The sequence below is a fragment of the Seriola lalandi genome, unplaced genomic scaffold, assembly GCF_002814215.2.
Source record: "Seriola lalandi dorsalis isolate HSWRI2012SDOR001 ecotype SW California unplaced genomic scaffold, Sedor1 jcf7180002053097, whole genome shotgun sequence".
NCBI classification, from domain to species: Eukaryota; Metazoa; Chordata; class Actinopteri; order Carangiformes; family Carangidae; genus Seriola; species Seriola lalandi.
This window is the reverse complement of record NW_019523650.1, coordinates 523,814-539,485: the sequence shown is the minus strand read 5'-3', so window position 1 is coordinate 539,485 and position 15,672 is coordinate 523,814. Positions and strand designations below refer to the sequence as shown.

The window sequence follows — 15,672 nt, the reverse complement described above, 5'->3', positions numbered from 1 at the left end:
ATAAAGTGAAAGACAGAACCGGGAGTCAGGAGAGGAGAATTTTCTATGTAGCACACTCATACAAACAGACCAGGGTTGAAGCAGAGACTGGAGACGAACAGCAAGGGAGGAGAGCTGTTCAATTTTAGCAGCAATTCAGGTATATATCTTTCTGTCTGCACTGAGTGTTCTGTGTGTTTCATTATTAATCTCATTATGTGCTTATATGAATGGGTTTACACTTGTAAAAGCAGCATATATCATTATATTGCATTTACCTGCGCAAGCAGGAAACAGGCTGAAGGAGTGCGGACACAGGGGTGGCAGGGTGAAACTGGATTTTGTTTTCTCACCCAAGTGTCAAAATTCAAAGGAAAAGTATGCTAAATTATCAAGATATTGGCTCTAAAGTTTTCCATCTACCCCTTCTGACTCCTACTTGCCCCTCTCTTGTGCTCTCTCTTTCCTTTTCGTCTCCTTCCTCTCTCTCTTCCTCCGGCAGGTCTGATATGCCGGAGCTGCAGCTGAACTCTGAGTAGCACTGTCTCCGGGAAAAAACAAAGTGATCAATGTGAGAAGGCACGGGGCGCTCATGGACAGGCCAATCAATGGTGGAAAGAACCTTGCCCAGGGCCTTATGCAAATGGAAGCACGTCCCGTAACCTCGGGAGTGAACATGCGCACTAGATCAATGGGACGAGGGTAGAACCTTACAGCAAGATCAGCCTCAGCCAGTAAATATGTAATGATGAATCCCTCAAGATTTCACTGAACTCAAATGAACTTCAAGTAGCTCGGCTTCTTATATCACAAAGTGGCAAAAGAGACCCTGTGTTGAAGAGGTGGGGTATGGGGTGGGTGGAGCAGGACAAGGGAGATTAAAAAGAGCCTTTGCACAATGATGCACTGAGGACAGATGGATTTTTCACTTCCTTTTCACTAGGGAGGAAAAAAAAAAAACAGGAAGACAAAAAGGTGAGAGGAGACTTATGAATAGTCACCTCAACAATACTTGTTTGAGATGTAATGATTTTCAATTACATCACCATGGCAACATCTGTGTGTTTTGAGGAACGAAAGAGAAGAGTGGGTAACCGTGACGACCTGGTGAAAGCGTGCTTGGCCATTTAAAACCATGGATGGTTAGACCAAGGACTGGATGAGACAAACTATTTAAAACGAACAGCTGACATTTCCTAATACCCTTATATACTGGAGCCTGGAATTGGTATCAATCAAAACCTATCACAGACCAGTTAAAAACAGTGCATGACTTAAATTGGTAACGTAGGTAAGGTAAAGGTAACAGTGCAGATGGGAAGACTTGTCTTTGTAAGCAGAAACTGATATGATAAAGGATAGACAGATGCGCACTCAAACTACCAACTATCACTGAGAGGGAGAGAAATATAATATTACTGTAAAAGAAAGAGAACGATGGGTTCTTGAACCAACAATACAAACCACAATGTATGGAAGCAATCCTGAAGTATATTGACGGCTCCAGCATCACAGCTTGAGGTGAGAGCAACAGCTCCATATCTGCCTCTGGGCTGTTGAGAATATTATAGAAGAGTTTGATAATAACAAGACCATTCAACGGGACCATTCAAAAGGAGAATTAAAGTTTGGGCAACAAGACAAAATGTATCTAGTTATAGCTGCAGTACTCCTGATGCAAAGTTCAGTTCAGTTGTTAAAACACTAGACACAAGGTGAATCACTTCCCTGGGAGCTTCTTTTGACCAGTCTACCTTTTCTGAGTTGTAACTGCTCTCCAGGAGCATTTATCTTACTCCACTGACTAGATATAGTTACTCTCTAAAAAAAAGGAGAAGAAAGTCAACTGATCATAATAATGTTAATGTCCACGGTGTTCCTAGTTAGCTGTTTGTGAGGGAGTGGTGCAATAACGGTAGGATAATCTAGGGACCTATACACATTTTATAAGGAGAGTAAGGAGAGAAAATCCATTTTGCTCACTGATAAGATAACAGCTCCTGACTCATAAGCTAGTTAGTTAGTTGTTGTGGGTTAGTGATGCATGAGAAAATCAGACAGGAAGATGCTAGCAACAAAAGGACACATGACGGAGGAGGACAGCTCAATGGATAGCTGTGATCCACTCTGTATTCTAGCCAACTATAGCAATTTTGCACCGTTTGTTCAGGCTGCTTGCCTTCAGGTTACCGAGATATTATAAAACAACCTGACTAAAGAGAGGAAAGCAGGATATGCACAACGGAAGGAGCCACATGTAAAAAAAAATACAAATAAACCAAGGACTCCAACAGATAGTGTTCATGTTCTTAGAGCTTTGATTGTCTTGCAACTATATAACAATAAAACAAGACAGAATTAATAATGAAAGCAATCAGAAAATGCAGTAAAAAACCAAAAAATTTGAATCTGTCACACAAAATCAATTTCCCTAGACACTCATGGAATAACACGAGAGACACGAGTAAAGTATTTTCAACCCCCCACTCCTCTCCAACACCACAAATGTAATCTAGAATCCAAAGATGCTCCTGAAACATAGAGAGAAACACCAACAAAGGTGAGAATAATGGCGATGTATTGAAGGGAATACTTCACAAAGCCTATTGTGTGAGTATCCTTTTCAGGCAGCAAACCCGCTGTAATTTGGTCTGCGTCATCTGCCTCTAGTCACAATGCAGCACTACAGCTTTGAAATGGATGGCAAATGAAGGCCATTTGTACATAATCACAGCAGATAGAAGAATTCAGAAGCCCTACAATGTGTTGTTGAGGTGGAAAGAAAGACCTTGGTCTATCTATGGCAGCCAGCGCAGCTAAGGTTTGGCAAGGGAGGTCTTTTTTCCAGAAACAAGCAAATCAATTCAAATCAAATCAGCTTGCTAGCCGTGACATTTAAACAGTTCAATTTACATCCTTATGTTAAGAGGAGAGCCGCTCTCTAAGATGCCTATTCATTCACAAAGAAATTAGACGTCTATATTTCAGCTGCTTAATAGAGCAAATATGCTGTAGCTGTACTGAGGAACAAGCCATGTCTTTTCACAGTGTACAAAGGGCTAGGCACTGTCTGTCATTATGAGCAGAGCATAAAAACACAGAGAGGGATAATATACACAATATAGCCACGACTAGAAAACAGGACCATGCAGGATATGCATGCATTAAAACATACATGCACACGCAAGTGCGTTCACACACGTGCAAAGGCACATACACATACACCATCAGTGGTGATGGTGTATGTCCTGAGGGCTGCTGTCCTGCTGTGCGGGCTGGCAGGCACTTTTGTCATGGTGGTCCTTTTGTTTCACATCAAACAAAACGCCACAGCTTTGCATACGGCTCCACTAATTTCTGCTAGTGTGCCCCAGCCATTTATCATCGCCTCTCACCCTCTTCTCCTCTCCTCCCCTAACGTGGCTCTGATAGCTGCTCTCCACCAAGCTGTTCTGCTCAGGACGATACAGGCTTCTCCAGGCTAACGCTGACACACACAGACATGCACATATGCACACGTGCACACACACGTACACTCAGGCAAACATAGACCCATACAATATGTGCGCACCCACTTGCAGACATACACGCGCACACACACACACACACACACACATGCACACTAGCACACACAGACAGACATACACACAGGAAACTGCACTACTCCTGCACCGCTTGCAAGCCCGCCAGCTATGGAGAACCTTGAGATAAAAACAGACCTTCTCTTCATCCCCTCCAGAAGCAATAGACAGGCTAGCACTCAGAGTTTCGAAGGCGGCCGAGACGTGCATACAACATTAGATGAGGGGATTTTCAGAGCCTGTGTATGGACGTCTTCACAGCTGGGATGATTTTGTCAACAAATTAAAGAGATTTTTGCTTGTGTGGTGATGAACTCAGGTGAAGGTTGCGCTGGTCCTTGAAGAGCATTTCAGATAGATAGGAATGTGGAACTTAGTTTGACACAGTTTAAAGGAATACACCAACATTTTAGGAAAATAAACTTGTTAAATAAACTTGCTTGCTGTGTGACTGGGATTAAGACACTGTGCTAAGACTAATATCAGTTTTATCTCTGTGCATTCAGCAGAGAGGACTTGTTTAGTCTGGAAAAAAGGACAAACACTGGAAGCAGGGTGGAAACTGCTAACTTTCGACAAAAAAGAAAAATTTCCTGCAACTTAAAACTTAACTTAAAAATTTGTCTTATTTTACATTTTGTGTTGTGTTTGTTGGCAAACTGGTCACCAATCCATCTTAGGGTTTGGAAAGTATGGAAACAACTTTACCATGAGGACAAGACTTCTAAAACACAATGTACTAACTACTTCTTCTTATATAAACCACAATGTGTAACTCTCTATTTCTACACATGCTAAATACACAAAAAGAAAATGAGATGACAATGAGAAAGCAAATAAACATATTTTCCTTTAAAATCACAGAAGTTCACACTAAACATTGCATGACATTCTAAAAGGTGAATTAAACTGTATATCATCATAAAATTTTCCAAACGCATTTTGTAAGAAAGGATGAGGAGTGGAAAACAGGAGTGTGTGTCACTGCGCCGTGTGTTCAGTGGGCTGTTACCATGCCAGTCATGGAGCGGTACAGACCACTGCCAGACCCAGAGTCCTGCACAGAGGGCATAGTTGGCACCGCCGCTGCCCTGAGGGTCACCACGAGAGAGGGGGAATTAGGAGTATGAAGGAAATGGGGACACGAAACAGGACGTAAAGCAGAGAATATTGTGGGATGCTGAGTATTGTGGAGAAAAGGCTCGGAGTGAATAGTAAGAGAGAGTGAAACCTAGAGACTGGCTTGGTAAACAAAATATGAAAAATAATTAAAAAGCAGTTGCATTGCACAGAGATATGGCAATGCGCTTGCTTGAAAAAAAAAAGATCTTTGTTTGATAAATAGGAAATCTTAAAGAGGCACAGAAAATATAAGTACAATTACATTTCTTTTCTTGTACTTCAACGTGTGAATCTGATTAGACAAAAACTATGCAGTGTAACACAAATAAAGCATCGTCCCATAACACACAACATAAAATCCTCTAATTTGGTCTAAGGATGCCATATCACGGCAGGGAAATTCAATCACTTTCTAAACTCTGAGCCATGTAAAACAAACTTCTCTGACTCAGACTGATTCACCCAGCAGTGTTTCATCTTTCTCGTCCTCCACACACCACTATAACGATGAAGTCCACAAGGAGTGAAGAAATCCTCCATATCTATCCGTCTCACCTCAAGCATCTCTTCCCACATCTGACACTTCGCCACAACTCACAAATACACGTACACACACATGAAACCAAGGACGACAGAGAGAAATCTAGCTATATTCATTATAGATTGAAACAGATGGCACCATCCAGAAAGTGTACAGACAGATACTTTGCAAGCATGCACTGTATGTATGTGACGTGTTCTCAGAGGACACTTAAAATCTGTAATCATGTTTTTGAAGGGCTGTTGTGGCGGCTGGCTGGTTGTCTGGTTGGCACCCACACATTTGTGTACTGGGAGACAGATGCATTCTTACATAAGACCTTATATAATGCTGCCCTGTCCTATCCAATAAGAGTGCTCCTTTTTCACTCTGTGAGCGGGAAGGTTAGCGCGGGTTAGACAATCCCTCCTCAACACAATCACCACCACCACCACTACTTGCATGTTCACCCCACCCACCCACCACCCCCCACTCCTTGCAACGAATAAAGATGAAAAGACGGGGTGAGCGGAGGGCGATATGGAGGCAAGGGCTTATCCCCTCGGTCTCTTCCTCTCCCTCTGGTTTGTTGTCAGGTGAGACTTTGTCCTCAGGTGAAGAAAGGATAATATGAACCTGGAACCCAAAAGAATATGGTGTATAAGACAGAGAGACAGAGAGAGAAAGATGGTCCGCAAGCTAAAACCCCTTACACTTTGAAGGAAATATAGGAATACTGGGTTCAAAACAAAGTAGCACGACTGGGGGAACATGACTCATCCTTCCTTTAAAACCATATAGCTGAGAGAGACGGAGAAGGAGGAGCAGGGAGGAACAGGCTGGCCAAGCATGAAAACAGATGTCAGAGGAGACTGGAGACGCTAAGAAAGAGACAGAGAGAAGGACAGAAGTGCAAAACAGTGAACTGGGATGGATGGATGGATTCTGCGATAGCTAAAGACTGGTAGAGAGGGGAAAAGGGTGAAAAGGGTGGGGGCGAAGCAAAGAAAGAGCGAGCAGCCTTCCCCCTGCAGCGCAAGCCTCTCTTTCTCTCTCGCGCTCTCATTCAAAGGCAGTTAGCTACTCTTTGATGTATCTATAATTAGTCAGTACACACTGTGAAGTGTTTTAAAAGAAATCAAATTGCAATGAAACACTTGAGCACTCCAAACAGGGGCTAACATGCTCCGGAGCAAGGGGAGCGAGCAGCAGAAATTAATGGCGGGCCTTTTTGATGTGCTTGATCAGAAATGTATTTATTAACTGCAAAGGGGAGTAGTAATTAACCCACAGACAGCTTGTTTTCTCTGGGTCTTCTCATGTGTCAAACGGTTCATCCCGCAAGGCTCCACTCTCCACTCGCCTGCTCATGCGCACACACCTCCAGTCCTGTCCCGCTGGACCACTTTCTCCTCAATTAAGTAGACGATGTGTGTGTGTATGAATGTGTGTGTATGTGTGTGTGCTCGTATGTGCATGAGTGTGCGCATGCCTTTGTGTGAGGGAGTGCAAAAATACAGCAATAACAAGTAAGAAATGTACAGTACAGTGGCGGCTTTAAATCCCATGTGTATATTTATATGGTACTCCTGTAAAGTGCATGTCTGCAAGTGGGAAGAAGTTTGAGTGCATTTGGATAAAAAGCCAAACAGCCTCAAGTGGAGCCTCATAGAATGCTTTATATGAACTATAGTGCAAAGAGAAAAAACTGAGATTTTAAATATGATGCATGCATGCTTGATTGAATTGAACACAGACTTCTCTCTTCTAACAAATTATTTGATTGATACAGGTAAACAATTGATGGTAGCTGATAAAAAACAATGAATGTGGTATATACTATGTGTTTGTGTTCGTGTCAGGTTGGAACAGGTGAAGGAGTTTCGACACTGATAGACAACAGAAGCTGGTATGGCCTCGAGGGAAACCTGACAATGGCGTATTCGAACACCCTGTCACTTAAAGTGAACACAAGGATCTTTCAAGTCTCTGTTTTGATGTTATCTTCACCATACTGAATCTGCTATATATGCACATACTGTATAGTGTTTTTAAGAGGGTTTTCACATGACAAGGACATCACATAAAAGAAAGAAGTTAGAACGTCATCGAGGCCTTTACACACGCACACACACACACACACACAGGCACACACACACACACACACACACACACACACGAACGAATACACACACACACACACACACACACACACACACACAGTCTGACTGAAGGAAACACAGAGAGACAGAAAGATACAAATAGAGAGAATAGCTAGTCTTCGTCACACTGTGAGAAAGCCCAGGAGATTGTGAGGCTGTCACGGACAAAACACTGCATGAATATTTAGCAGCCAAATTAAAATTACAAAATACTAAACAAAAAAAGAGTAGGTGAAAGAAAAAGAAAGAAAATAAAATATTCCTGAAAACACCAGTGGGACAAGTGCCCACCTTTAATCCCCCACTAGCCGTATCCTCATTGTGCCGCCTCTCTCCTCCTCCCCTGCCTAAGAAGAGAGGAGAGATACTGTATGTCCTAAATAATATGGGATGTGGTGAATCTAGCTAAATCCTTGAGATCAAGAAACCAGCAGACTGGCAACATAACGCAGCTCTCAGATCATAGAGAGACTTGCGAACACAACTAGCACAGTGTGTTAGCTAGCAGAGCTTAATACAGGGTAGTCCTTTGCACTAACTGTATTTTAAATGCTAACACAGCTAGCACAGCATGTTGTAAGCTTGGCACTGAGCCATGTAAGCTACATACAAGTGATTGTTGGGATTTCAGAAACCACAAAGCTTTAAAATTAGAAATAGCAAAACAGACTTTTGGTTGCTTTGTTTATTTTATTTGGCCGCAGAGAGCTATGCTGGAATTAACATGAGAAAATGCCTAATTTTTTATACTTGACTGCAAAATGAAATCTTTTTTTAGAAATATGAGTCCAAAATAGCACATGCAGATATTGCCTTTTCAGTGGTAAAGCAAATCCAGGTTATCAGAAAACAATTAGTTCAAAATATTGCAAAAACAAAAAACATTTATAACATGAAGTAAATATTTTTTAAACTTCATATTATCTGTAAACAATCTCCGTACCTTAAACATCACATCCCAGAACCTTAAATCTTTACAACTTAAATATTATTTATGTGTGCTCAATTTATAGTTTCTGTATCGTGATCTTTGGATTAGGATTTAACAGATTGGAAGAAAAAGCACTCAAAGCCAGAGTGACACTTTATCCCTTTTGAAGCACATTAACGACACAGTACAGTACAGTTTGCATTGGTTTATATGCCACTGGTGTATATATATTAGACTGGATGATAAATCAAGCAGCAAGTAGCAAGCTGGCAGGGTACAAACATAAACTTCCCCACCGTCAAACATGACTCCTAGATGCTACACCAACCCAGTAAGGATAACTCACCTTGATGGTATTGGCTATCTGCACACTGAAGCTTTATTATTAGCTAACTGTAGTCACTGAAACACTAACAGAAGTGAAAGTGATGATCAATATGTGATGCAGGGTCCCAGTAGGACACCACAGCAAACCAAAGACTAGAAAATAAAGCATTAACCTCAGAAGCCTTCATATAACCCGCAAAAGACACACTGTAGGCCCATGTAGCTCAAGGGTGCAGTTATAAAGCCAAGAGGCTGGCCAAACTTTTATTTTCACCCTCCCCTGTGCACCATTAATTCCTTCAAATCCACTTCCCTCCCACCATCTTTCAACCTATCCTCTGTCTCTCTTAAGGCAGGGAGATCTGCATGCTATGCAGCAGATCTGCTTTAACAGTACTACTGTTGTTGTATTGCCATCCCTAGATTTAGCTATACAGCCTTCTACTTTCCCCTCTTTTCCCTGTGTTCTTGGTGTGTAGAGGAGGTGGATAGCGCCCAAGGACAAGGATGAACCAGATTGTTTACAGAAGCAGTACTTTTTCAAAGAAAACTAAATACTATTTATTTTTAATTGTTCCACCATGTTTCACACAGTATCACTCTTCTGCCCGTCTCCCCGAGGTGACCGGTGCATGTTTGTATATATGTGAGTCTAAGTTTGAGAATATGTAGGTTTTTACATACTGATATGTTTGTGTGCATGTATGGGTGTTAGTCCCGTATGTACTGTAGCATTGCAAACTTCAATGTTAGTCTGTATAAGAGATGGAATATGCAGATTTTCCAGCATGAACATGTCTGAGAGTGATTGTGCTGACAGGAGTGTATTGTGCGTCTCAGTGTGTCTTTATGTCAGTGGGAGGTAGGAAGGATAAGTGGAAAACTAAAACACTCACCAGCTCAACGAAAGACAGCCCTCCATAGCTGTGGGCCATGATGAAGACATTCTTGGCTGCGGCTTTGGACACAAAGTGGTCCCACACATAAAGCACGTGTTCCTCGGAGGAACCATTTTCCTGCAACAGAAAAAAAAAGCCACTCCAATGTTAGATCCATAACCAAACAGACTAAGGGAAACCTTATGAGCTTGAACTCTGTCAACAAACTCTGACAAGCACGGCTGCGGAATTAAGAAACATTTAAGGTGTCCAGCCAATGAGACTGAAACATCAATAGAAATGTCAGATTCTCAGAAATGTAATGATACAGCATCAAAACTGGCACCTTAGGGCCAGCCAAAAAGAGAGAGGTAATAAAAGAGAAACAAAAAAGTGGCGGTGGCCTGAGGTGATTTCTATAAAGAGCCACACTTCAGCAAATCAATAAGTCTTGCATATTGCAAATGCCCTAAATGTAAAATTCAATAGCCTCGGTGACGTAACGTTTAAATCTTAATTTGTACCCTGTTGCTGAATCAATGGCCCATCTATGCGCCAGTAGAGGCATAATGGGAAGACACTAGGGGAAGGTCAAAGGAAAAAACAACAATGAGGAGATATACAAAATACACACACACTCAGGTACAGTGTCACAACCATGCACACAATCACAAATAAATATACCTACATATGTTCTTATTCTTATCTGCATGTACACAGTCATACACACACATGTGCAGGACACACACATGTAACTATAAGACATGTTAAATCAACCAGAGATGTAAGCATTTATCCAGGGCCAGAAAGAACAATAGTAAAAGTACAGGCGAGAAAAGGGCATCCGATAATGAACTTGTGACATTGATTTTAGGCTTTGATTTCCTATCAAACTGTCTGGTTCACAATAGAAATCCACAATACATTCCCACAAGAAATTACACTACACATGGAGCATTGAGCATTGAGTAGAAACACCTAGATCGCAACACCACACTGTATTTAAGATAGTGCCGCACTGAATGCAAACATGATATACACACACACACACACTTCTCTTAATTAGCATACAGATGTATATATATATATTTAAAAAAAAGAATGTCTCGAAATAAACAAACACATGGCCTATAGAGAATGTAACCTCATCTGTTAATTGAGTGTCAAACTCTTCCATGTGATGGCAAAACAAATAATTAGTGATATGAGGTAAAGGACAGAGGAGGCGTCTTAAGAGACTATCCTGTTAGCTTGCATAAATGTGTTTGCATTTTCCAAAGTGAGATAGTATATTATCACAGAAAGATAATTACTTCAACATTCGCTCTGATGAACGTGGCAACTGAGGAGAAAGTGTAGAGACACACACACGATACAGAAAATATGGTTTAAACTTTACTTTTAGAATAAAGTAAGGCAGCTTGTGATGTGATGAGATGTTTTCACTTGCACGCATCTGTGTGTACAAGTTCGTGTGCAAGTCTGTGTGTGCTTGTACTATTTGATGATGTGCTGATGTGTGTTTTTGTTGCTGTGTTGGTCTAGAGGTAAATTAACCTGTCAGAGTGTTTGTGTTTACTGCTAGATTAGCATGAGGGGGTTGTAGTGTCAGCACCCACCTCCATTCACAGAGTGTGATGCAAGAGCAGGCAACTCTGCCCTGCCCTTCTGCCATCAGTGATGTGCATGCGCTCGTGTGTGTGTGTGTGTGTGTGTGTGTGTGTGTGTGTGTGTGTGTGTGTGTGTGTCTGTGTGTGTGTATGTATGCAGGGGCTGGCTGAAGCAGAGTTGTCAGTCTGAAAGGCTGTGGCATCAAAGTCCTTTGAAGTCTACCTCTCTCCTCCGCCATGTCACCCCCCTTATGAAGCCCATTTCATTAGCCCCCCCCCCATTCCTCCTACCATCCCTCCCTACCTCCCTCACTCCTTTCCTCTCTCCTACCTTCCTTTTCTCCTCTGCTGATTCCACCTGTTTTTCTTCACACTCCTTCTCCTGCTTTGTCCACCTCTCCACCCACCCTTTAGTGACAATCTCTGACAAGGACACATTAGGCAGGGTATGCCACTGTACAGGACATTACATCTTTATGCGTGCGTGCGTGTGTGAGTGACTGAGTGAGTGACATTTACATAATCAAAACTTCCAAAATTGCTGATATCAACTAACTGCGGGAAAAATGTGGCAATGACTGATAACTGAGAAAATATTACTTTTCCGTCCATGTGAATACAACATGAATGATGTTCTTTATTGCTAGACTATGTGTAATAGTAATAATTTCAAGAAACATATTGTGTGTTTGATGTCTTCATGATGGCAAATGACTGCCCCCGTGGTCCTGACTCCATCACCCAACCTCAGACACAAACACACACACACACACAACAACACACAATCTTTGCCTACACCCTCAGCGTCAGGCGACAGAGTGACTGACTACCTGGCATGGCAGTGTAGTGAATTATCTAAACAGCATTTGCATATTGTAGCAATTATTTCCTGGGGTTAATTAGCTGCAGTGGAGCACACCGCCCTGTGAGACTGGCTTCCTGTCACTAGCTCTCACACAGTATCGTAGCTTATTTATTTATTTTCCACTGTTTCCCCCCCAGTTTGTTTGTGTGTATTTGTGTTAGTGCACGTGGGTGTGTACGTGTGTATGTGTGTGTGTGTATGTTGTGAGTGCATCTGCCAGCACTGTCAGAATAGTATCCCAACTGCACACCTGTTGCCAACATCCTTCAGCCATGACTGTCAAGGGACATTTGAGGGTGTGTACTGTTTGTGTGTGTTTACATACATAGTGATCCATACTGTCCCTGCAGAGAATATAAAGTATAAATCTGCTCCCTAGGCAGCTGCAGGACCAGACAGTCTCCAGATGCTGACAGCTAACTATTATCAAAAAGAAATAAAAATGGTGTGAGAGCCAGAGAAAAGGAGATGGACGGATAGATAGAGAGCATGAGGAGGAGAGTGAAGGAGAGAGAACAAGCCATACGTGGGGGGTATACAGTATAAACAGTGTGCGTGTGTGTGACTTGCGGAAATAGACAGCAGTCCATGAGTCCATGAGTTTGACAGGTTCTCTTAGCTCTGAGTTGGAATTCGCGAACATGTTGCCACACATGCACACACCTACAGCTACACACACACACCTACACACACACTTCATGCATGCAAATAGGACTAATGTGCATTTATTGTCAGTCATCATGACCTCTAGTGCAGACAGCTCCCTATAGTACAATCTTGTGTAAGTACTTCCATCACACAGCTTGTGATTAAAGTGATATATACTCAGTGATTGGACAGCTCAGTCAGTACAGCGAGGATGCTGCCAAACAAGTCTTTGAGCAATATACTGTGTAAGGGCTATATACTCAATATACAGACTGGTGACAAATCAAAGGAAAACCCAGAAAAAATGGAGAAACAGGATGACAATGCCCTCAATGGGTTCACTGAATGGTTTGATGAGTATGAAAATGCTGTCAATCATACGTTATGGCTTTCGCAGTCACCAGATCTCAACCCAGTTTAACACCTGTGGGAGATTTTGGACCGATGTGTTTATGACAGCACTCTCCACCACCATCATCATCAAAAGAACGAATGAGGCAATATCTTTTGGAAGAATGGTGTTCATCCTGCATTGGAGCTGTTCCGGTGGCTGGTGGTGGCCCAACACCTTAAGACACTTCATGTTGGTTTTTCCTTTAATTTGTCACCTGTCTGTGTATACATTGAGTTTTTACACATCTCTAAAGGTTACAGTGATTTAATGAACCAAAATGTGGTTTCAGGCAAGTTCCTGCTTCCTCCCAATCAACAGAAGGCTGATTATATGTTATAATTTACGTCACAATTAAAACTGCAAGGCAACCTGCTACGCGACATTGTGCATGACTATCTACCCCACTTTCAGTCCATAAGTGGTTCCAACTGTTGAATGGGTTTGCCTTCCCATTGTCTAGTTTCAAGAATTTGTTCAATTTAGCTCTTTCCTTTACTTACATTACACAATAACAACGCACACTCTTGCATGCACCCTTGAACATGCACGTAAACAGGCATACTCCAGTGCTGCATGCACACAGATTGCAACTCGAATACACACACACACACACACACACACACACACACACACACACACACACACACACACACACACATTCCCTTGTTTCTTCAGAAGTTGTCCGGTCCAATACTTGCCCTGTGTTTATTCACTGTAATGAGAAGCAGAGAGAGGAGAGCAGCCAGAATAACAGCCCCAACGCCAACACAAACCCAGTGTCTGACCAACACAGGAAACAATGAATCTAACAACATCAACGCACTCTGACAAACAACCACTGCAGACCTCCCTGCTCCTCCCTTCTGCTCCTCCTCCTCAGTCATCCAAAACACACACGACTTCAGAAAACTTCTGAGGGAGCTGGGATTTCTAGTCGGGAGTCGGTGAGCAGTGTGGACCGGATGGAATCTAGTGGATAAAAGCCATTATACTTTTTACACTCAGAAACCTTTCAATGGTGGCCAGAAGTGTCAGGACAGTGTCACGGGATGCCTAAACGACTTCATTGGGTTTGGACTCTTGTGCCTGGGTAGTGCTGGCTCCAATCTTGCAAAAATGTCAATAAGTATTTCAAGGTGTTAGAAGTGAGAGCTGAAGTAGAATCAAGACTAATACAAACACAACACACCACACAACAAAAGTATCCCAGAGTTCCTTCCTGCAAAGGAAGAGGTAGAAACAAATTACTCAAATTACACAGGAGCTCTCTCTCTCTCTCGCTCTCTCTCATTCATACACGCACGCACGCACGCACACACACACACACACACACACACACAAAACCTCTGACTGACTGACCGACCGATCTCTCTCAATCTCTCCGTCCCCTCCTGCTCTCAGGCCACACACTGCGTAAACTGAACTCCAATCATTATACACTTAAATATATCCTGATCAGTAGCGAACAGGATTGTTTTCATTTGGCCTAATGATTAAATATCAAATAAGCACTGTATGTAATTACAAGTCTGGTATTAGCGAAGAGATTATTAGAGTGAGTTAGTCTGTGTTTGTGTCTGCGTGATTGCGTACAAGTCTCTGTGCACACAATTAAAAAGTGGACCTCAACGACACCTGTTTGCAATTGCATTCTAATCAATGTCTGGGATGTGTACTCCTTCGCCATCTCCTTCCCTTTTTTCCTTCCTTTCCTGTCTTTGTTTCTTCCTTTACTGGCTTTTAAGGCAGACAGAGAGCTGAAGTTAGCTAGAAGCTGTCTGGGAGCTGATGGGTCTACTAGAGTGTGGGTGAATGGAAGGTATAGTGCAAATTAGCGGCAGAGATGGGAAAATAATGACTGTGGCATTGTGGGTAATTAGCAGGTAGGGTACCTATGGAGAGTTGGGAATATAATGATGTGAGAAAGAGACAGAGAAAAGGGAGAATGAGGTGAAAAACGTGTGCGAGACTAACAAAAGGGGGGAAACTGCACGTGTGTATGTGTGTGTGTGTGTGTATGTGTGTGTGTGAGAGAGAGAGAGAGAGAGATAATGTATGTGTAGGTGTGCTATTCAACTTTGCAATGAGGGGATATACGGTATTAGGAGCGAGACAGCGAGTGAGAAAGAGAGTGAGAAAGAGAGAGATGTTGCCAGAGAAAGGAGAAAAACTATAGCATACATGTCATCCTACGTGCAGATTAGCGTGCTCAGACTGTATACAATAAAATAGCATGACCTTGGTGGGGTCAGTCCGCTCTGACAATATTTGCCAGGGCATTGTTTCAAATCAATAACTCATTAACAAAGTACAAAGGAAGTTGCTGTGGGTTTGTGAGATTCTTTATTAGAAAAGAGCGGCTGCGGGCCAGAAAGGTCATCGCTGTGACATCTCGGCTAGCCTCGCGCTGCCGCCCGGATTGTCAGGTGAAATTACTGCGAGCCATTAATTGACATAAGGCAAAGGAGAGCGGGCAGGCAGACAAGGCTGTGTTTGTTCCAGTATGACCCTGAGGTGCTCTGTGTGTGTTCGTGTATGTGTGTGGGTGTGTGTGTGTCTGTGTATGTCTTTATTCGGGTCAGCCTGTATCCACACCAGGGTTGTGTGCAGAGAGAAAAGGGAGAGGAGGGAGAGAGAGAGAGAAAGATAGAGAGA

The 15,672-nt window shown here is 42.5% G+C and overlaps 1 protein-coding gene across 1 annotated transcript in view; it reads right to left on the bottom strand.

Annotated features, from left to right (window-relative positions):
- arb2a (ARB2 cotranscriptional regulator A) overlaps positions 1-15,672 on the bottom strand; it is a gene marked incomplete at its 3' end in the record, with an annotated part of 105,222 nt that overhangs the window by 23,350 nt on the left and 66,200 nt on the right. The window contains exon 8 of the mRNA XM_023400954.2: positions 9,519-9,638. Coding sequence (XP_023256722.1) covers positions 9,519-9,638 — 120 coding nt within the window. The remainder of the gene's footprint in view (positions 1-9,518; positions 9,639-15,672) is intronic.